The 24,405-nt window shown below is 34.6% G+C and overlaps 1 protein-coding gene across 4 annotated transcripts in view; it reads right to left on the bottom strand.

The window, feature by feature from the left end:
• The window catches only part of LOC143252514 (papilin-like), a 47,827-nt gene that overhangs the window by 3,055 nt on the left and 20,367 nt on the right, over positions 1 to 24,405 (bottom strand). Inside the window, exons 5-10 of one of the 4 annotated variants that reach the window (XM_076504762.1) lie at positions 22,248 to 22,421; positions 18,054 to 18,260; positions 15,264 to 15,482; positions 12,074 to 12,253; positions 8,651 to 8,848; positions 4,939 to 5,145 (exon numbers count right to left, since the gene is read on the bottom strand). In XM_076504762.1, the coding sequence (XP_076360877.1) occupies positions 4,939 to 5,145; positions 8,651 to 8,848; positions 12,074 to 12,253; positions 15,264 to 15,482; positions 18,054 to 18,260; positions 22,248 to 22,421 (1,185 nt within the window). Of the gene's footprint in view, positions 1 to 4,938; positions 5,146 to 8,650; positions 8,849 to 12,073; positions 12,254 to 15,263; positions 15,486 to 18,053; positions 18,261 to 22,247; positions 22,422 to 24,405 lie in introns of all 4 variants that reach the window. The other 3 variants (XM_076504761.1, XM_076504763.1, XM_076504764.1) reach the window with 3 other exon arrangements.

Raw genomic sequence — 24,405 nt, 5'->3', positions numbered from 1 at the left:
GATACTAAAAGACGTCATTAGTAGCGATATAAACTAGTTATTCTGGAGGACAAATTTCGTCTCATAGGTTGATCTTTTAGTGGCTGGCTAGCTATCATACAATCTTCCAGTAGCTACGACTGGACTTGTAAAATGAGAAACCCTCTATATCTGAACAAACTGCTACAGATGAATAAAAAAACAGCAGTCTACGCAGCATGTCTCTTTGAAATGTCTGAATTATACAAGTTGTGTACATTATATCGCGGCGTTCAGAAACCTGGGTTTCTGGATGTAAAATAAACTGCTTACGTGTAGTCGCGATAGCGAGATGTCTAATCCGACTAAACAATGCGTTATAAACTTCAATACCGATGTCGGAAACTAAAACTGGTGTTGGTGTAAACTAAAACTTTGGTTGTTTTAGTCGTTGTGATTTGACTAACAAAGTGATTCAATGTGCAGCGACTCTGACCGTATGTGACGAGATGTTTGTTCCTAATTAGACTCTACATTGTTATTTGTTTCTGAAGTTTTACCAGTTGTAATTCACACTAACATCACATTACAGACCATTGTTCTTTGTTTCTGAGGTTTTACCAGTTCTAACTTATACTAACATCACATTACAGACTGTTATTCTTTGTTCCTAAGGTTTTACCAGTTGTAAAACCTTAACAGCTCAAAACTGATGAGAGCTATGCGAAGATATCATGTTGTATAACTTTGTACTGAAAGAATACGATAAATAGGTGCTAAAGTCACTGTGGACGGCGCTCTCTGTACAAGCGGTTACGACATACATAATCTTCAGAAGATCACGTTGCAGAAACCCTTCTGTAAACATCAGAGTGAGATACGTGCATTCAGAAAACAGCCTACTTCAGGAGTAGGCCGAAAACACTTATTCCACGTGTGAAAACTTCTGGTTGCCACGTGAAAGTTAGTCTGTTACAAGTGCAAAAGTTTCTGGTTGCTAGGAGACGGTTCGTGACGAGTGCTGGGATTTCAGTTCATATGGTTATGGAAGTTTATTTCCAATGTGACACACACAGATAACTAATAATTGTTTCTTTCTTATATAATACATCATACATCTTCAGTAATTTCGAAAATAGGTTGGCTGAACATTGGAAATAAAACAATAATAAACACATTGTAGGAAATGTTTTCCTTGACTAAAATACCATACAATCTCATAACGTCGCTGAAAACAAAACACCTATCACTTCAACAGTGTGTGTTTTCTTATAACAAAGCCACCTCGGGCCATTTGCTAAGTCTACCTGATTTTAGCGTTGCAAATCCGTAGACTTACAGCCGTACCAACGGGGTCTGTTTCATCAGAGAAATGAGATTGATTAAAAACAAGGCTAACAACACTATATACCTTAAGAGAGGAGGTAGAGAACATTGTACAAGAATATGTCGGTGAACAATAGTTTACCTACCATTTCCAGTGGTGACGAAGCCTCTCGTCCAGCGCCAAAGCTCGTCAATATGGCTGGGTACTACAGACACAAGAGGCGCTACTTTCTATAATTAAACTACTTGCACAACAGGTAAAAATACGTAAAGTTTCATAAAATCGGTCCCATGTGTTACACTCTTTGTTCGAACTTCGATAGCATGTTATATCTGAACACATATATTGGCTCGCTACTAACTCGGTTGTGACACTGAACTTGGAATAACCTCTATTAATTAGTTTGTTTGTTTAGAATTAAGCACAAAAGTACACGCTGAGCTATCTGAGCAATGCCCACTACGGGTATCGAAACCCGGTTTTTAGCGCTGTGAGCCCGCAGACATGCTGCTGTGCCACTGGGAGGTTATTAATTAGTTACTTTGTTCTTTGAAATTTCAAGAAATCGCACTTGTTAATTATATTACATTTGTTTCACAAATATAAACATTTTAAAATGTGTTTTTACTGTTCACTTCTACAGCTGGAATCTATAAAACCCAAAATTGATGAATTGATCAGAACGACTGATCATCATTTTCACAGGGTTTATATCGTGTTTCGTCACTTCACTATTGTTAGAATGTTGTCAGAAATCTAACTGGAAACTAGTTTCCTAATGGTGTTTTACTCACCGTTATCAGAGGGTTAATGAAGGTTATTGGTTAATTTAAGTTCATTAACCCTATAAGCATTACCCACAACAAGAACAAAACGTTTTAAATTAAAATAGTTGTTAAAAGTTTATATTTTCATAGAGAATTCAATTGCAGTTTCTCACACGTGATTAAAACACGGTTGCTCGTGATGACGAGAAGCACACGTGAAGTAGAAATGTACTCTCAAGACGGTTGGTACAGGTATCAAAATTTTATTTTAATCAAAGTGCTAACACCTATACCAGTCGTCTTGAGAATACAAAACATGGTATCATTTGCACATAATATAATAACCTTACCAGCTTTATTAAGTTACTTTTTCACAGTCCTGTGAACACCTCTGAAAACGTTCTCTCCGTAGTAACATACAAATCACGTGTCAAGTTTTTGCGTTCATTTTGAATGCATACGCGCACATGCATGTGTGTTCAACTATCGAAGATAGATTTAGTACTTTACTAAAAGCAAACAACCACAGATGTAAAACTCAAGTTTTATTCACGATGTATTTATGTACATAAATCTGCGTAAATTATGGCATAAAGGAATTTTAAAACTGCTAATCAGCATAATTAAATTTTTAATAACATAGATATAACCCATATATATACATATCCGTAAATGTATATTTTGTAACTCTAAGGAAACTATAAAAATATACTTTGGAGATCATTTATGTAGATTATGTTACATATTTCAATGAATTTTTAAACAGAGATGACCCCCTGAGGCACAGTGGGATGTCTGCGGACTTGCACTGCTAGGAAACGGATTTCGATAACCGTGGTGAGCAGAGCAGAGATAGCCCACTGTGTAGCTTTGTGCTTAATTGCAAACAAACAATAGATAGGAATAAAGTGTAGCGCCCCAGCTAATTTCAATTTATCATGACTATAACACCAAGATTGTGTTAATACTCTATTACCGATCAACAACGTTTATCATTCGGTTTGACTTTTAGTAACCGACAAGTGTGCGCCTGCGCCAGCATATTTTAAACAATATGCACGGTTTATGTGAAACTGAAAACTTGTCCAGGGCACAAAAATGACTGAGTATACGGCTCTGCACTGATTGATATAGCGTTTTTACAACCAAATCAACACCAAGTATCAACTCGCTGCCCTTATAAATTGTCGCGAATCACTGAAATGCAAATACAATAAAAACTCATTACGATTTTCATATGAATGTTCTATCCGTTTTTGTTTTCATGAAATCCCACGAACCGGTACAGATCTGTGGTCAAATAACACTGATATATAAAACACAGGCGCCGTGAGAAGTAGATCCAATGTTATGTTTTCATTATCAATATTTTGCAACAATTCCCTAAATTTCCATGTTTGTATGATGAATTGTAAATTGTAATTTGATATACAGGCATGCCTATAGCTCTCAACAATCTGTTGTGTTTTTTTCCCTTATAGCAAAGCCATAATAGGCTATCTGATGGGTCCACCGAAGGAGATCGAACCTCTGGTCTTAGAGTTCTAAATTCGTAGACTTACCGCTATCCCAGCAGGAGAGACTCAACAATTTTATTAGCATTCAGTGTTTAAACACTTAATATTGTAATCAATATAATTATAATCTACAGTAAACGAACTAGCAAAAAAAAGTTCACTTTTCATCTCTGCCCTGGTTTATTCTTGAACTAGGTTTCCACATTATTATATAAAAATACCTTCAAACAGGAAACATTATTTGAAAGTTTCCGATCGAATTAGACGTAGTTTAGGTTTACACAGAAATCATGATGATAATAGCATATCTGAAAGTGACCTAAAATAGGAAGGTATAGCAAGCCTAATGTCTAGGCTTAACATTAAACTTACTGTTTTTAAAATACTAAACTCAGACGAAACGTTATTTCCTTTATAAATGTAGATTTTCAATAAAGGGTGAACTTGCCTTAATTCACTCTACGCTGAAAACGCTATAAAAGGTTTCCAACCAAGAACAACATAATTTTCATTTAAACTATTACTGCCCTATAAAAAATATAACCTCTGGTTTTAGTTAAACTAGGTGTTGTGAGCCACAATAAAAATATTAGTCCAATTTTAAAATCACAAAATAAAAAGAAAAACGGATAGAAACTTCATTTTTGAAATAAATGGTATTCTAATATGTATTCAAAATAAAATCAAACTAAGTATAATAATAATTACGTAATTTTCTAAGTTATATGAAAGTGAAAGAATTAAAACGATTTCCCTTTGAAAATATAAAGGTATCATCAGAGAGTATCAAACCTGTAGTTTACAATCTCAAATAAGATTTTTTTACGAGTCAAAATTAAAATTAATTTGGTTTTAAAACGACAAACAAAATTAATTCTAAGCACCATGGTAACTGACATATTAAAAAACATTTTCAATATCCGATTACTGTTTCAAACTATAACCAAATTTGAAAAGTATTTCCATCCACTTTAACAATTAGAACAACGAATAATTAAATAATCCTTTCGTCTTTCAAAGCCTTCCGCAAACTGACAAAAATATATTTCATTACACTCTTATCTATATGAAAATCAAATGTACACAATACAAAATATGCTTCATAAGTCATAAGCTACGGACATTTTTGATTAAGTCTTAAACGAAAAACAACCAAAAAAAAATATTTACAATGTAATTTCATGCCTATTTTTGGTAAGAAAATACGTCTCAAATATGATCATTTTTAATTAGACGTGTGTACTTCATATTTACCAAATGGGTCTGATTATCTAAATTATACTTATTTTATAAACTATACACCCTAGCAATAACGGTTGAATATATTTTGTTACTAAAAGCAGTACAGTACTAAGGTGTACGGCCATACCAATGTTAGGAGCCCCAGGTGATAAATAGCTATCTCCTCCTCCACATCTAGCCACACATTCTTCTCGAGTTACAAAATTGTTCTTATTTCCACCACATCCGCCGTATATGAAAGATAAACATTGCTGCTGGCTTGGACTATAGTAGTATCGTTGAAACGACTCTTGGCAAGGGCCATGTTCTCTCGGTAACCTACAGATGTCGCCACCTAAAAAGAGAAATATAGAATTTATATTACGTTGTTTTTAGGCGCAATTTCGAAACACGATTTTTAGCATTTCAAGCCTATAGACTCACAACTGCATACAGAGTTCCAAGAACTATATCATCTCAGTTCATTCACAAATACTCGAACATACCAACCATACCAGATAGACTCCTACATAGTACAATAATGTACTTTAATAAGAATTGGATGAAAAACGAATTACTATGCGAACTAGACAGGTACCTCATACATGATGAAGCTAGTCCTAAATATCTCTCTCCAGTTAATTTATATTTTAAATATAAAAATAAATAAAAATATATAAATAATAATAACAATAAAAATATAGAATTAAAATAAATACAGCAAAAACTCAGCTGGTACTCTTTACGAAATCGACAAAACACAGAAAACAACAGCTAGAAATATATATGAATGGCACTCTACTCCAGATTACCCAATCATCAAAATTTTTAGGTCTGACTTATGATTCAAAATTAACTTGGATCAATCATGTCAACGAAATTAAAAATAAAATTTGGCGAAGAACCAACTATGTTAGGAGTCTAACTGGTTAACACAGTGGAGCATCTACAGATAACATTTTGAAAATATACAAAACATATATAAGACCAGTAATTGACTATGCAGCTCCAGCATGGGTAACTGTAAGTAATAAAACAATCAAAACCAAACTACAAACAATACAAAACACACTTCTCACAACAGCATACAGAGTCCCGAGATCAACATCATCTAAATTCATTCACAAATACTCGAACATACCAACCATACCAGATAGACTCCTACATAGTACAATAATGTACTTTAATAAGAATTGGATGAAAAATGAATTACTATGCGAACTAGACAGGTACCTCATACATGACGAAGCTAGTCCTAAATATCTCTCTCCAGTTAATTTATATTTTAAATATAAAAAAAAAAAATATATATATATATATTTTGAATAATAATGAAAAAATAAATAATAATAATAATAAAATAAAAAATAAAAATTATATATATGTGTGTGTGTGTGTGTGTGTGTGTGTGTGTGTGTGTGTGTTAAACAATAAAAAAATGCCACCAACAAACTTGACATTCTGCTGATAGAATAAAATAACCACTATATATGAGCCACAATATATGGACATTGCCCTGAAAAGGATCAAAATAATATTCAGTTCTACAATTATAAATACCAATCCATCAAGAACATAAGTACGGGGAGGAGGAAGAGGTCATAGAGAACCTGACCATCCAGGGTATGAACATTTCTTACCCAAACACCGACAGAGATTTCGAAGCCTATAGACTTTACGCTGAGCCACCGGGAAGCATTTTTATCAGTATATGTTAAAAAAACTGTTATAGTAAGCTGAGATGATTAGCAACAAAGTTCAGGTTACCATGGTATTTTACAGATGTCGCGACCTATAAATCAATGAAGATTTGAACTTATAACTCAGTTTTGTTTACAGTTTTTACAAAATATATACTTTCACCCGTCTTATTAATTAAACATATTAACTACTACCTCGATCTTAATAATTTAAAGCGTTTTTATTCTTACAGTTTTACTAAATTCGGGAAGTAATTTTAATCAGTTTTTGAAATTATTTACAGAGTAATACATTTAAATAAAATTTAATATTAAAAACATTAAGTTCATAAAATGAAGGTTTATTACTGACTGAAATGTTCACAAAGTTGGTCAAGGGCTATATGCACTAGTCGCCCTTAGTGAGAGACTATAAAAAGGTAAGTAGTAAGCAACAATTACCACTAACTCTTGGGCTAGTTTTTACCGGTAACTAGTAGGACCGACCTCATTATAACACACACACACACAGACACCTAAGAATAAAATTGCCAGATCTAAAACAGAACGTATAATAAAATAAAACACAAGCAACACCAGAGTAATTAAAGTTGAGAATTAAAAACGTTTACCTGAATTATTGCAACTTTTATAATGTAAACAGAATGTCATGAAATCTAACTGAGAAAAACTAACACCGGTAAACCTTTGACTTACAAATGATATAAGTACATTTGCCTAAGTAGGAAAGGGAATAAAACAATATGGTGTTCTAACAATTATGGAGCATTGAAGTCCATTTTAACTCGCAATGTAGTAGCCAAAGTTGATATAGGTGTCAGTATTTTACAGTGGACTAACTGTATAAAGATGATGGATCTGTTACAAATCTATCTTCTTTCTATCAGAGGTAAAATTGAAAATATCATCTGCGACTTAAAGGCCTACGACTTTTTATTTTTATACTGACCCAAGCTGTACTGATAAGTCTTCAATAAGCAAAACCCCAGCTTGTAGCAGAGGATGCGGTGAATCGAGAAATCCATTAGACCTCTACACCGCATATTATATATTTCGTTTTACTTTCGCTGAAAAGAAAAGAAGGTTTTTACACAGTCAGTGGCAGACTTAAGATTGTGTTGGCCCAGAGGCTAATAATTTTTTTGTGGGCCCTACATCCATGTAATTTTACATAGAATAAAATTATCAATGAGCTCCTATTAAGACTATGAACCTTGGGGCTGAGCCCCCTCAAGCCCCTATCTAAATATGCCACAGAATGTAGTCGTTAAACAATGGAGGTTTTAACAGCATCCTGCTGTGACGATACATAGTAATGTAAGTACGTCCCCTCCCAGTACCCGCCACAACTGCAAGAGTTGGGGGTAGGAGGGCTAAAAGGCTTGACAAACGTAAGAATTACCATGAGAATAAACGTAGGATGCCCAGTTATTTTTATGTGGAAAGAACTGACTTCACCATATCTAAACCCACATACACAGTAACTTAATATCACTAATATTATACTAAAGTATCTAATCTTTGTTTTCAACCTTCAGTCATGCCACCATAAGAATCTTCAGTAGAAAAGAACGAATATTCCAGTCCACACCTAGCTTAACGTCCCCCATAAATGAATAAACATCTTTGTTGATTTGGGTTGTAATAGTAGTTTTAACGATTCACGACAATAACAATCTTCTCTTAATAACCGATAGACAAGCCATACACTAGCATTAAATAATACACATGTCAGATAGATGATCATGTGTATAATGAGAAAATTGCGAGAAAAATTTTAATATCGTAATTTTAAGCTTCCAAAACGAAAAAAAAATACGTGAAAAAAAAACCAAATAAACTTAACCCTACAGAGTAATTCAAGGAAATAGGGAAAATAAATATAGATAAAAATTGTTTATTATTAATGGAAGAAACTACATAAATATTTACGTTCTGCACTCTTTGATGATCGAATCTTGGATTTTAACGTTATAAACATTAAACCTTACAACTAAACAACTGGGAGAGATGTGAATGGCAGAGAAAAAAACACTAATAAAAACATTCATCTACATACTAGCGTTGTCAAAATTATGGGAATAGTATAAACAACTTTACCAAAAGAGACTTTACAATGAATTGTTTTACATGTTTCTAATTTTCAAACGACAACTGTACCAATATTGGGGTCTTCTGTGGAATAGTCTTGCCCGCACCTAGTTTCACACTCTTCTCGAGTACCAAAATTGTTCGAATTTCCTCCACACCCGCCATATATGAACGGTAAACATCTTTGCTGGCTTGAACTATAATAGTACCGCTGTAAGGAATCGCGACATAGACCATGTTCACTCGGTAATCGACAGATGGCTCTACCTACAGTTTACCAAACAAATAATAATTAATTACAACTTTATCAAGTACGGCTGACCACACAAGAGTATTCGAATAACTTCACTCCATGAAAACTTGATAAAGCTTACTAAACATCGAAATATATAGACACATTTCACTGATTTCAGTTTTTTATTTGATATTCAATAAAAAAGTATTATTCAAATCCGTAATTTTAATATTTTATTTCTTCTTTTCAACTGTGTTTAGGACACAAAGATGGAAAATGGGCTATATATTTTGCACCTATCGCAAAGACTGAATTTCAAGTTTTAGCATTATTAACACTGAAATACAAAGAGGCGGTCAACTGTAAGATATAGCCATACAAGCTTTCAGTTAAATTAAATAATGTTATGTCAGTTAACAAAAAGAAAATCCCGAAAAAGAAATATAATTTTTCTAAAGAATTAAAGATCGAAGTTTTAATAAACAAAGATGAAAAGCGTAAGGCGTAAATAATGCAAAATACCCTAAACACACATATATATATAATTTAGGGTGCGTCAGCGGATAAAGGATAAAAATTAAAATGTCCCAATTTTTTTGCTCAGTTGCTCAGTTGTGCCACTGCATGAGAAAAGAACATAGACAAAGTTTCATTTAAATCGCGAAGTATTTAGGGGTCGCGCATCCCTCGGAAAGTTCACTATTTTCCTTAAATTTACCCTACGTTACATTGTTAATGGTAATTAAATTATTTAGAGAAATTATTTAATATTTATTGATTATACAATTAGCAAAAACATAAAAACTTGAAAGAAAAATTTATTTCATTGAAGTTTTATCTTGCCTGCCCCCTTCGCATTATGTTCGCCGATGTTCTTCTGCCACCTGAATCATATACTGAAATTGATCTTCGTTCTTGGTGCGGCCCTTTGATGTAAACTGTTGAATTAAAGCTACTCCTCTTTCAGCTGCGTCATTTGTCACAAAAAGTTTCTTTACTCTGTCCTTTCCTTGTTTGTACTCTTCGGAGGCGCTCCACTCTTTCGGTGGTAATGATAAAAATGCGCTACTAATATCCAGATATCCAGATGGTAGAAAATTTTCTTCGTTGCCGAGGTAAAAAAATCTGAACGTTTTCTAGAAACAGCATTGCTTGCAGCATCAACTGTTAAACGTGGAGTTGGCCTAGGAGATCCTTTCACGGTATTCATATTTGAGACCATCTTGAGTTTGTCGCTATTCGTTACACCGTCATCAAAGGGCGCAAGCCCAACTGCAACCTCAGATAAATACCATAAATGCCGATTCATTGCCTTTGTACCAACTTCCTTAATCATATGATTTTCATGCAATGTAAGTTCCTTGAGTAGTGTAAGGTCCCTTCGAGCTGCCACGAAAGCATCCTTAGCTGTAAACCATGAGAGCAAGTAATGTTTAGTTATAAAGACACACAAATCGTCAAGTTTGCTGCAGAAATGTACGTCAAATGAAACACGAGATGAAGCAGGCCGTGGTTGCAGTCTACCAAACTCCTCTTGGAACATCCAAATTTTTAGAGAATATATCGCTCGAGCCATCCATCGTGCACGATGTACAGCACCAGAAGTACGGAAAGAAGCTGAAGAACGTCCGTGTGGAAGAGATCCAAGAAAAATGACAGCTAATTCCAAGAGCTCTTTATAATCGTCCCGTGGTTGATGAGAGTGAAGGAGATTCTGACAAAATTGAATAATATCATCCTTCCAAGGCTGTATTCGGAGTGGCATTGCTTCTACTGCTGTTATGTACTTAGTTTTATTAATTTTAGGCCAACAATCTCTAAAGTTTAAAAACAAAGTAATATCTGGACTTTTTGATGTCTCTATCACGAGAGTAGAGAATACAGCGCTCAGAAGAATCTCCAAAATGTGATGTCTACAGGCAAGGTGCAAGAGCTCACGTTCAAGTAACATTTCAATCTTCAGACAGACGCAAGATTTGGATCCTGTATTGGTCGCCGTGGTGTCAAAGCAAAGCGATTTAATTCTGTCTTTTACATTCCATTCTACTAAAACTGATCCGATCTCAGAAGCTACTGAATTTGCATCCCCACTATCAATCTTGGGCACTGAAAGAATCTTCTCTACACCTTCACCTGAAATTAAAATTGCCAAACGTTCGATCTTCTCTCTGCCAACCAAGTCAGGCATCAGCTTACCATCCCAATGTAATGTCAAAGGAACGTTTGGAGAAAAACTTTCCTTCAATTCAGCTGCTAAAAGAGTACGGTTAGTAATTCGTTTCCTCCTTATGGAACTTGGGCTAATGGCAAGATCCTCGATATTATGTCCAATATGAGCTGCAAAAGGAAGCAAAATTTGCGCGGCTTTTCGGTCACTGATCTGGGTTCTGTCTAAAGCCGAAGCTAGCCTTTCACTAATGCCAACTTTTCGTTTTGTTCCGGAAGCACGTTGTTATTTTGTGCGCATTGCGCAACCCCTAAATATTAATGTATTGGATTGATTTTTACGCTAGCATATTTATTTCATTGAATGGAATCAAATTATAAGCGAGCGACTGAGTGTCACAACTTTTTGTTTTTTGACGCACCCTAATATACATAAAACAGTATGGCCAAGTGGTTAAGGCACTTGACTCATAATCTGAGGGAGGCGGGTTCAAATCCCCGTTACACCAAACATGCTCGCCCTTTCAGCCGTAAGGGCGTTATAATTTAACGGCCAATCCTACTATTCGTTGGTAAGAGATTAGCCCAAGAGTTGGTTGTGGGTGGTGATGACTCGCTGTATTTCTTCTAGTATTATACTGCTAAATTAGGGATGGCTAACGCAGAGAGCCCTCGTGTAACTTTGCGCGAAATTCAAACCAAATCAATCGTCTATCTGTCTGGTGTCACAAGTCGTTGGAAAATGATCTCACGTGGAATTCATAAGTCGAATTTTAATCTATAAAGAATTGGACAAGTGGTTTTAATTGGTCAGTTACTTAAATTTTACTACATGAAGCGGACATCAAGCGAGTCAGTTCATCAACGACGAGTTAACACAGCTTGGACAACCCATTGTATTGCCTTGAACAAACAAATGCCAAATCAAAGTGACAGTTAATGTTGCCCGAACACCTTTACCGACAACGTGCATCCAGTAGATCTGCAGAACGAATTGCGAGCTGTGGTTACATATGGTAGTCTATGTAAGTAAAGAAATGTTATCCACATTGTTAGGATACCTTAAATACAAATTAAATTTAGTGACGTACATTTACGTTCTCGCACACATATAGCCTCACATTCTTCTCGAGAGCCGAAATTATTTCTGTTCCCTCCGCACCCACCATATATGAATAACAAGCATCTTTTCTGTGTTGCGCTGTAGTAATACCGTTGTAATGATCCATCACAAGAACCACGTTCTCTTGGTAACTGACAGATGTTCTCACCTATAAAGTTAAAGAAAATGCCTAATCATCTACCCATGGTGAAAAGATACATAACACGTCTGCATCATATAAAAATAACTATGTTTCACTTTTATAAGCAGATTTGTGCATAAGTTTTGACAATTATAAAAAAATAATACACGAAGTATACGAAAACACAACAACTTTAGATTTAATTATACTGTTTTAACGAAGTATAAAACAGTCAACACTTCTTTCAACATACATATTAAAGTATCATACGAGTACTTCCTGTTGACACTTAAATACGTTTTTCAACTAAAAGCCAAAAGCCTACGAACAGTGTTCTGCAAATAAATGGACAATTCTGAAATAAGGGAATAATCCTCAAAGTACTAGTAAATTATGAAAATAATAAATACACATTATGAATTCGTATATTATGAAAATAATAAATACATATTATGAATTCGTATATTCATTAAATTAAATGATGTTTTAATACAAAACGTGCACTTCAAAATTTATAAAAGAAAATACCAATAACAACGCATGCGCAATATTATCTTGAGTTTTTGCATAATAGAATTATAAGTATGGAGAGAAAAATATATCCTTTCATTAATCTAAAATAAGAATCAGCTATGCTCTATTTTAATCTTAGAAAAATACTAATAAAAATAAATTAAATTATTCACTTACCATTTCACTTTGGAAATTTAGAAGTAAATCACTTTAGTCACATTTTAAATAAAAAGTTAACCGATATATACATCACAGTCATGGTTTTCAAACCAGGGGGCGCAATTCGTTTTTATACCGGAAATTCACTAAGGACTCTGAGCATGCCTGTTAAACGTTTCTTACTGTAGTTGTTTTGAGAGTTAACAATAATACCCTTGTATCAAACTAAATTCGTTAAACTGAATTCATTTACTTAATATTAAAAGGAAGCGTTAGATTGATAGGTTAGTGTCAAATAAGAGTCAATGTATTCCACTAACTTGGCACTTAGTATTCTTGCTTACAACATTAAAAATCGGTTTTCGATACCCGTGGCAGCCACAGCATAAATAACTCATTGTTTACTTTTGTGTTTAACAATTAACAAATAAACCAAAATATATTACGTTGGTGTTAGCTATCAGAGTAGTGAAATTAGACAAAAGACTTGACGACTGAATATTTTGTTCTTTTGGTGGATCATTTTTTTTGTTTTTTAGCTATTTGGTGAAAACAAATACAAGTCCAGTCCCATAACGATAAAACATTAGTTTATTTCTTCCATAACGTTTCTACAAGCCAACTTCACATATATTTTTTGTACCTTAACAAACGAGGTTCAAACGGTAATGCCTCGCTAATTGCACTACGAATAACGAATTAAAAAACAAACTTATATAATTTCACGGTTAATCGATTGAGTATATACAAATAACCGATCCAGATAACTCGCTGAACAAAACTTAATACGGGTTCGAATCCCAGTCACACCAAACATGCTTGCCCTTTCAGCCGTGGGGGCGTTATATGTGACGGTCAATCCCATTATTCGTTGATAAAAGAGTAGCCCAAGAGTTGACGGTGGGTGGTGATGACTAGCTGTCTTCCCTTTTGTCTTAAACCGCTAAATTAGGGACGGCTAGCTCGGATAGCCCTCGTGTAGCTTTGCGCGAAATTCAAAATAAACCAAACCAAAACAAAACTGATTGACTCACTTCTAGTATTTATAATGCTACCTTGTTTCTCGATGCTTCGCAAAGTCTTTCGATCACTATATTTCAGAAGATTTTGGGTATTATTGGACTAATTTAACCTCGTGTGTTTTCTAGCTAGCATCCAAATTAAGAGATTAAAAATACACCTTAGAACAACTTTATGAATCATTAAATGTGGTGTTGTAGAATAAAATCAAGCATGTTCACTGAAAACAGACCACACGTGTTGAAATCTATGAGACTTACACACGTAGTTAGTTTGTTTTGTTTTCCTGTTGAAAACTATGAGACTTACACACGTAGTTAGTTTGTTTTGTTTTCCTGTTGAAAACTATGAGACTTACACACGTAGTTAGTTTGTTTTGTTTTCCTGTTAAAAACTATGAGACTTACACACATAGTTAGTTTGTTTCGTTTTCCTGTTGAAAACTATGAGACTTACACACGTAGTTAGTTTGTTTTGTTTTCCTGTTTTGTTTGTTTGTTGTTGTTTTTTGCGCAAAGCTACGCAATGGACTATTTGCGCTCTGTCCACTTCGAGGAATCTTACACCATATTCTACTATTGTTAGCCCGAAAACATACTGTTAACCCATTGGGGAGTGCAATGTTCAAAGGACATGCTGAAATGTTTTTAAAACGATACATATTTGTTATTAAACACAAGCCCACAACGGTGGACTATTAGTGCTCTGCTCACCACGGGTATCGAAATTTTTCATCGTTCCAAACTGGGAGACTCATATTTTAAGCCATAGGAGAGAGGGTGGGGGTGAAATACAATAATAACTTGGGAAAAGTTAAAAACAAATACATTAGACAGAATATTTAATAAACCACTTTATATAAAACGTGTTTTATGTAATAAAACGAAAAAGTGACAAAAATGAACTATGATTTCCCACAAAATAAACAACGAAACAAAAATGAAATATAAGATTATGCACAGGAACTTGTTAGGAATAAAAAACCTGTTATGGTCTGGTAACTTGAGAGTTCGATTCGCAATCTGTGGGTCGCGGGATCAACAACTGTTGCCGAATTTGCTTTCTCCTTCAGCTATGAAGACTTTATAATGTTATAATCAATCACAATAATTATTGGTAAAGGGTAGTGTAAGTATTGGCGGATTGTAGTGCTAACTCGAGTCTTACCTTCAATCTATGATTCGAAAATACGAATAGCTAGCCCTCGATTAGCTCTGCACGAAATTCGACAAAGACTTGAAAATAATAAGTTGATGATGAATATTAAATAACTAAAAAAGGTAAACGTATGTTTTGCTAGTAGCATTAGTATTATACAAAAAGAATTCCATCTTTTGTCTCGAACCTTTAATCATACCAATAGTAGGACCTTCGGTAGAAGTGAAAGGATTTTCTTGTCCACACCTAACTTCACACTCTTCTCGAGTTCTGAAATTATTTGCGTTTCCTCGACATCCACCATAAATAAATAATAAACATCTTTGTTGAGTAGAGTTGTAGTAGTAGTGTTGCAACGATTCACGACAAGGACCATGTTCTCTTGGTAACTGACAGATGTCGCCACCTGCTAAGAGGTTAAAATAAATTAATAAATAAGATATATTAGTTTGTACACCCCGAAATAATTGGAATCTATACTGTCTGTTGTATGTTAATGTAACTACTTCGCATGGTGTGGATGGATCTTCACCAAAATTAATATGAAGGTTTGTGCAATCCATGCGGAGATGCATACAGACATCTGATGAATTGTCATGTGATGTGAAATACAAATTTCATTATGAAGGTTGTTTGCACAAGCAGCAAGAGCAAACTTTCATCGAACGGAAGTGCTTAGAACAGGTGTTAATAAGACAATGACACGGTATCCTGTTGCGGCTGCGAATATTTGACTCAGTTTCGGAATAGGTATTCTAAGTTTGGAGCAAACTAGTATCGAAAAGTAGTGATTATCTGCTTTTAATGTAAATATTGATCTGTATTGTTCTGTTGACCGAGCAGCCGTACCTTTGGTCTGGAAGTGTTTCAAGTTGTATAAAAGATGTTTTAATACACTGAAGTAAATTTCCAACAGTCTGTCATGTATGGTTGGCTAGTTTCTATTCATTCGATGGTAATACACGACTTTTGTTTTACTGAATTATTACACACGAGCAACATGGAGTTTTTAAAAAACAAGAATTACTTGAAAGTGACATTTGAGACAAAACTGTAAGGTAACAGTAGCTACGTCTATAGGACGTAGCTCAGATGATCAACGATTTGCATTTCAAATCACATCACATAACGGGGGAACACGGATTGACTTTACAATGAAGCTCTGGATTTCTTAGCTATTGAGCCAGGTTCAAACCCGTAAAATACCAAAAATAACCCATCCACTTAAGCTGTGAATGCGTTATAAGAGTGGCAGCCGTTCCTTTAGTGTAGGTGGTATGATGCTATCGATTAGGTGCCTTAACTCTGTCTTAGGAATTCAAAATAAGAACAGATAGCCCTATCAACTATGCCATAAACACACAGTACAAATAAAACTTACATGAATTATGAGTTAATGCATGATTTGTATGTCAGATAACTGATAGGTAACTGAGATTATTTCATCAGTGGTTTTTCCTTTGTTTTTAAACACAAAGATACATAATAACTTTGCTGTAGTGTCCCCCACCACGGGAATCGAAACCCAGTTTTAGCGCTATGAGACTTCACGTTTACCACTGAGTTACTGAGGGAGTGAGAGTTTTCTGTTGTCTAAGTTGTAATATTGAAATTAGAAATATTAATTATTCTTTTGTCACTTTGTGTAGTGTATATCCAGTAAACACTATACTTCACGAACATTTAATACATATTTTATTTGATCAGGGTATATTTATCACACAGTAGCAGCTCCACAGTTACTGTTTAAAGATGCCAAAGTTGTGGAGATATGGCGCTGAAGGTGCCAGCATCTAAAGCATGGGGCTTATAGGCTCGCCTTAAGGTCCCTGATGGGGTCCAAGATCGACGACTCCGGAAGCTCTGCGCTTTTGTGTTATCTAGAATAGAGAAATTCGCTTTAAAATTCCTCGAATATTATCTCATGCACTTTCAATGCTAAACTCTCACATTATTTCACATTGTAAAAAAAATCATACCAAAAACCAGCTGTTTGGTGTAAGAAGATCATAACTTTTTGTTTTGTTTTTTTCACTTTCTTTCGTTCGGGGAGTCATGACCTCATTTGTTCCCTTGGATCCGCAAATATATAAATATCGTGTATATGATAATGTAAATTTGTTATTGGTAGAACATTACTATTAGAATATTATAGAACTGCTCACTGCTTTTCCTTTTACACTTCTTTTTAACTACTGATGTTTGATGAACTTTTATAATGTTGGATCATTTTTGTTCTTAAATTCAGCCGTTTAAATAAGTTATTGTGCTTTTAGTGTTTCATACAACCAACTTGTCACGCTTCGTATACCGTTACTATACATTACTAGCGCACTACATGGGTTATAAATAGTGCATATAATCACCATAAACTTGAATGAGGAAACATTTATATACCAGATAAGACCCGTAAAGATTTACGGTCAAATCAGTGAATTTATTGCAATGGTACTTCTCTAAACACAAGACTTCTAGGATAATGCAAAATAATTCTAATCGCAAACACAGAAATCTGTAAGTTCACTTGTCTTAGGCCTAACATGAATTAAGCCTTTATCAAGTATGGTCTACATTCGATAAAGAGATAAATTAACACCGTAAATAATATACATTTTTGCGTTAGTTTACTCACACCTAATCATTATCGCATTTAATACTAATCAGTATGTAGACGTATAATGTGATTCTATGACCTAACGTTATACTATTTTAAAATAATATCTTGATATGTTATTATATAAAATTTTCTACTTAAGTATATAATTACATAAGCTTTTTGTTTACATCCGTTGACATGAATAAGCGCATGCGTATGAAATAGTAAAACACGCACGCATTTTTAGAACAGCGTATGCTGTGAAAAAGAACGTTGTGCTTGTGCTAATATATATATAAACGTAAAGATGTTTTAAGAAAGTTACAAATGTTATGGTTTGCTGATAACAACTTTACTGTAACGGATTTTATGTATTCTCACCAATATTAAGGTTTTCAGTAGAATAGTATACGTGTATTCTTCCACACCTAGCCTCACATTCTTCATGGGTTCTAAAGTTGTTTTCGTTTCCCTGACACCCGCCATATTTGAAAGACAGGCACCTTTGATGAATTGAGTCGTAATAATATCGTCGAAACGACGCACGACAAGGGCCACGTTTTACGGGTAACCGACAGATGTCAACACCTAAGAAATGTTATTAACAATTATGTTTTATAGTTAACGCTTTTAATTAATTTAGAAATCACAAGAAAAATAAAATGAATTATGGTATAACAAATGTTGTATCTACAATACATCAAATAATGAAACTTTAACTTCATATAAACAAAGCCAAACGAAAAATAACATGCAATTGCTTTTGTTTGTTTTGATTTTTGTTGTTGTTGTTTTTTTTTTGGCTGCAAAATAAGCTATGTTCACTTTGTTGGTTGGGGAAATTGAGCCGCGAATTTTAGCGATTTGAGCCCTAAAGCTTACATCTGAGTCACCAGAGGAACCTAGTGGTTAGGGACTCAACTCGCAACCCTACTATTCGTTGATAAAGAGAATTTCACGAATAAAAGAAAAATAAACTTAAATTTTAAGACTAGTATCATTGGATCTGTTTACTTTATTTATACTTCCTAGTAATCATTATTTGTTACGGTTCAAGTGTTTGTGGTTTTATATAGTAAAGGGATTGAATCTCTAATTTTAGCGTTGTAAATACGAAGATTTACCGCTGTCTTACTGAGGGTGGTCATTACCGTTAAAGTCTTGAGAGCAAAGGTATGTAATAGGATTAGTCAAGAGCTAAAATTCATGTCAAATGTTAAAATTGACATAAAACTGTATTTAAATTATGTATACAATGTACACCTGCCCTTATTGCTTAGTTACTCACGATTCCATATACAAATTTAAGTGGAAAAAAATGTACTGAAAGGTTATTTAAAGAAAGGAAATAAAACAATCAAGTGATCAGTTTTAATAAAAGTATATATATATATATATATATGTATGTGTATATAAATGTGTGTGTGTCTATGTTATATAGATACGTGTATACTGGTATAATTTATTTTCTGTGTTACTGATTAGTGCTCTACTACTGTAATGATGGATAGAATTCCAACTTCAGGAGGTAAGTTTATCTCACTTATCCCCCAAGGTGGTAGCTGAAGAGCAGTAAAGGGTGATATAGATGTGGGACATTGCGGGCTTGAGTATTTACAACTAACTGTCCTAATTTCTACTTCGTTTGATGACTTTATGGATTTCTTCATGTGAGACTGACGAACGGACGTTAAGACGTTTTTTTAAATACATCTGGTCACAACCTGTGGAAACGGATGTTTGATCTTTTTTCTTAATCTAACAGCTAACTCCTCCCATAGTACTGTATAATAATATAACATTGTTCAGGTAAAACATACAACATTAATAGTTTTATCAACCATTACCTAAACCTACAACACCACTAATATTACCAACCATTACCTAAACCTGTAACACCACTAGTATTACAAACCATTATCTAAGCCTACAACACCACTAGTAGTACCAGCCATTATCTAACCTACAACACCACTAACAGCACCAACCATTTTCTGAACCTACATCACCACTAACAGCTCCAACCATTTTCTGAACCTACATCACCACTAACAGCTCCAACCATTATCCAAACCTACATCACCACTAACAGCATCAACCATTATCCAAACCTACATCACCACTAACAGCTCCAACCATTATCCAAACCTACATCACCACTAACAGCATCAACCATTATCCAAACCTACATCACCACTAACAGCATCAACCATTATCTAAACCTACAGCACTATTAGTAGTACCAACCATTATATTATGAAACAAAATGTTTACTTTTTCTTGTTCCTGGGCAAAAAGTGTTATTTCCCAATCGCTTATGCCTAAAGTAAATAGAAAAGACCTGTTTTCTCTTCAAACTTTGCTTTTGTGATCTAGGTAATGGTATTTTCAAATTTACCCATTTTCCAGAACATTCCAGGTAGATTCAGTGCTGACTAGCTGATAGAGAATTTTCAAGAACTTTCTAGAATGTTGCAGAACTAATGAAAATTGTCAAGAAACTTTTAGAAGTTTCCAGAACTTTCCATAGTAATATATATATATATATATATGCTGGAGCTTACCACTCACCACTTCAGTTTTGTTCTAGTGGTCAGCTTCCGGTCAGTTACCTCTCTCTTTCTTTGAGAACCTGACGATGACCGAAGAAGGTCGAAACGTTGTTCACTCCTCTACATAAAAAATTTTCTCAACCCAAACGAGCCGTTTTTACATATATATTTGTTCTAGCTGCCTAAGTGAATACATAGACTTATCCAAAGAGGCTTTACCAAGTTTCCCTGTTATTTTTGCCTTTGGGACATCAGGGACACCGCAGTGCACTATAACAGGAAGCATTGGCCACAACGGACCGAGTTCTCTGTGGGGAGACACAATGTCAAGTGTGAGTCACTAGTGGACCTCCAGAAGGTGTTGTTCCCACCATTGCACATAAAATTGGGTCTTATGAAATAATTTGTCACAGCTCTTGATAAGGAGTCTGCAGCTTTCAAGTTCCTTCGAGACTTCTTACTTCTTCCCTAAGCTGTCTGAGGCAAAGGTCAAACCTGGTGTCTTCGTTGAACCACAAATAAAGAAGATCCTGGAGTGCACAGAATTCCCCAAGAAGCTCAGTAGGAAGGAAAAATAAGTTTGGGGTAGCTTTGTTGCAGTGGTTCGGGACTTCTTGGGCATATTACAAGGCCGAAAATTATGTTGAACTGGTTTCGGCTCTGGTGAAGAACTACGGCGAAATGAGCTGCAGGATGTCCCTGAAAGTCCATATCTTTGATGCTCATCTTAATAAATTCAAGGAGTACATGGGAGCATATCAGAGGAACAAGGCGAGCGCTTCCACCAAGATATACTGGACTTTGAACGCCGCTACCAAAGACCGTATAACGAAAACATGATGGTAGATTATATTTGGGAGCTGATACGTGAAAGTGATTTACATTACAGTCGCAAATCTCGAAAAACTACTCACTTCTAAATATATTTGTTCATTTTTGTATAACTTTAGTAAAAATATTTGTAAATCTTGACTCATATGTTGTTTTATTAAGACCTTATGTAAATGAAAATGTGCAAATTTGCCCGTTTTTACATAGAAAATTGGTTAATTTCTAAATTTTATTATCCAGGTCACAAAAGCAAAGTTTGAAGGGAATAATGGTGTTGTAGGTTTAGATAATACTATGTAACACAAATTTTGTTCCTAGATAGTATGTGTTACTTTTTAATTGCTTATGTTATAAAAGAACAGAAAATGGCCATTATTCCCTAGTGGTAATTAACCATTGTCTAAACCTACAATACCACTTGTAGTTCCAACCATTACCTAAACCTACAACACCATTACTATTACTAACAATTTTCCCAAACCTACAACAACACCAGTAGTACCAACCATTATCTAAACCTACAACACTATTAGTAGTACCAACCATTATTTAAACCTACAACATTACTAATAGTACCAACCACTGTATAAACGAATGTGATGTTGAAGGATTTACATGTTATCTTTCCATTGTGGGCTGGCATATTCTAGTGGTTAGGGTGCTCGGTTCACGAACTGCAAGTCGCTGGTTTTTCTCTTTCATCCAACTTTCTCGCCCTTTTAGCTCACGGTCAATCCCACTATTTATTGGAGTTGGGTGATGTTGACTAGCGAGCGACCTTTCCTCTAGTCCATTACTTCAAAACTAGGGATGGCCAGCGCAGATAGCCCTCGAGTAGATTTACGCGAAATTCAACAAATATTACCTATTCCAGGGAAGAATTCCACTCCAGTGAGGATGCTAGAATCTCTTGCTAAGAAAACCAGCTTTTAACCAGAAGATGACTGCAACCACCACTACTACGTGTTTAGTTGTAAAAGTATTTAGCAAAGAACCAAACATGAACTTGAATTGTACTGTTAAAAAGTGAAATATTTGTTATATATACACTACGTGATTCGTGTTTATCATTACTATTTTGTTTCCTAACATTTCACACATGATTCAGAGTAAAAATCAGATTGAGCTCTAACACGTGTCATCAAATTTTAAGTAATGCAACTGACCACTCTTGAGCGAGATGTGGTAATACCTTGTCTTTCACATCGGTTTTCACACTCTTCGATGGTCTCAAAGTTGTTATCGTTTCCCCTGCAACCACCATATATAAATGGAACGCACCTCTGTTGACTTCGGTCGTAGTAATACCGTGGGATATATGCATAGCAGGGACCACTGTCCTTTGGTTGCGAACAGACATCCCTTTCTGATATAAAACATGTAATTAGTGGTTTTATTTAGAAAATGTAAAAGAAGGTCAAAGATCAAATAACATAAAATATTCAAATGTATAAATAAAGAAAACATAGAGTTAAATTATGGAAATTGGAACACTAGCCGCGGATAACTAAACTAGCTGCTTTGAATACCAGAAGTTTATTCTATTTTTCAGTAACGATCCACCATGAATGATTTTTTTTTTCAGACCAGATTGCCGTTATATGCTGAAAACATCTTTATTTATCAATGTCTTCTGGGGATTGTATTAGATACTATCTTCGTATTTACTCGCGGAGAATAAAATGTTGAATTTATTATATAGTTGTATCGATTCCCATAATAAACGTCTACAGCTCTTTCAACTCATTCTTTAATTGACTGGTAACAACTAATCGAAATATCTCGTATCTGTACGAGTGTGATACACGTGTAAGCCATACGAAATAGTGCCACACGTTAGATGCATATTGTATTAAAAGTCTACTAGCCTCTTCCTGAATTAAGTTTTATATTCACAAATACTCTCAGAAGTTTAATGCCGTTATTTCAAATCAGGGTTTCGTAAAGTCTTATGAACTGAAAGAAAATTCGTTAAGATCTTAAAGACTCTACAACATACATATAAAACACTGAACAGACGAAGAAAGATAGTACCTTATAATTATTATTTTTTACATTTAAGTTTTATTTATATTTCTTCTTCTTTACTTTGGAAAACAGTCACCATCCCACAACTGTCTGCATGCAGTGAAGGGCGATATAAATGTGGGGCGTTGTAAGCTTGAGCACCTACATCTCGCTCTCCTAATGTCTTTATTTTATTTCTTTATGTGAGACTGGCGAACGAGGGTTAAAACAGATAGATAGTGTATCCCCACCTCAATGTGGGTGCTACTTCTACAGTCACCTCCAAAACCTAGGATTCATTTTATGTACCATATTATAGCCTGTACCCTGGGGATCCTTTCAGTTAGTGCAGCGTTTTTGTTTCGGCTTGTTTTTGTTTATAACAATATAATAAATATATGTTTTCATAAACAACAACTGTGATATAAACCAGGGTAAGCACCTGAATTGTAATAATTAACAATATTCTAAGTTATTTACAAATTATACTTTTAGGGTCTTTATTTTATTTTAAGTTTAACACTGATTATTTATTTATATTTGTTATTATAATGTGAATAGGAGAAAAAGACATCATATATAAAAAAGAAATGGACTTTAATGCCAAATGTTGAACCACACAGCTGCTGTGGCATTACATATACTCTGACATTCATAATACCTTATAATATTAATACCCTTTATTTTGCTAGACTGATCAACAAACACCTTTCAGTATGTAAAATGTGACATCTGTCCACCAAAACTTTCAAGGTCACATTAGTGACGCGACAGGGTGGAGTAGCAGTTCTGATGACAACATCGTATGAACATGTCACATCTCCACGTACTACTTTACATCACATCCGGACTTCATGCTCACTATAATAGTTCTTTATTGGGAATACATCATGGTTTCGTGCTCGTATTTCTCCATCGATTTATATTTTAATAACACTTTCATAAAGTAAGCAAACGTGTTTTGTAGTTGGTAGGTGCCAGACAATCATATGTATTCCAATGATTAAAATTCATAGTGAGACCACAAACAACCTTCATGAGGACCCATCTTTGGTGGTACCTGGTTTGGAGCAAATGGGTTTTTACACTTCTAATATTGTAATCCATCTACTAGCAATATTTTACCTTTTCTGTTATTTGTCGAAGCGACTTAATTTGATTTTTGATCAGTACTAAAATATTGTTGAATGAAACTAATCAACTTTCCTGGAGTTAGCAGTTGCTTATTCTCACAGAAATGGCGTTAACAATCAAGTATGCTGAACTAAAGGATGTAACGGATTTACTTTTATACGTTTATTTTAATATATACGTTCGTTTCAGTTTAATGCATGTAAAGTATA

This window comes from Tachypleus tridentatus, chromosome 6 (genome assembly GCF_004210375.1).
Source record: "Tachypleus tridentatus isolate NWPU-2018 chromosome 6, ASM421037v1, whole genome shotgun sequence".
NCBI lineage: Eukaryota > Metazoa > Arthropoda > Merostomata > Xiphosura > Limulidae > Tachypleus > Tachypleus tridentatus.
This window is presented reverse-complemented; position numbering and strand designations above follow the sequence as displayed.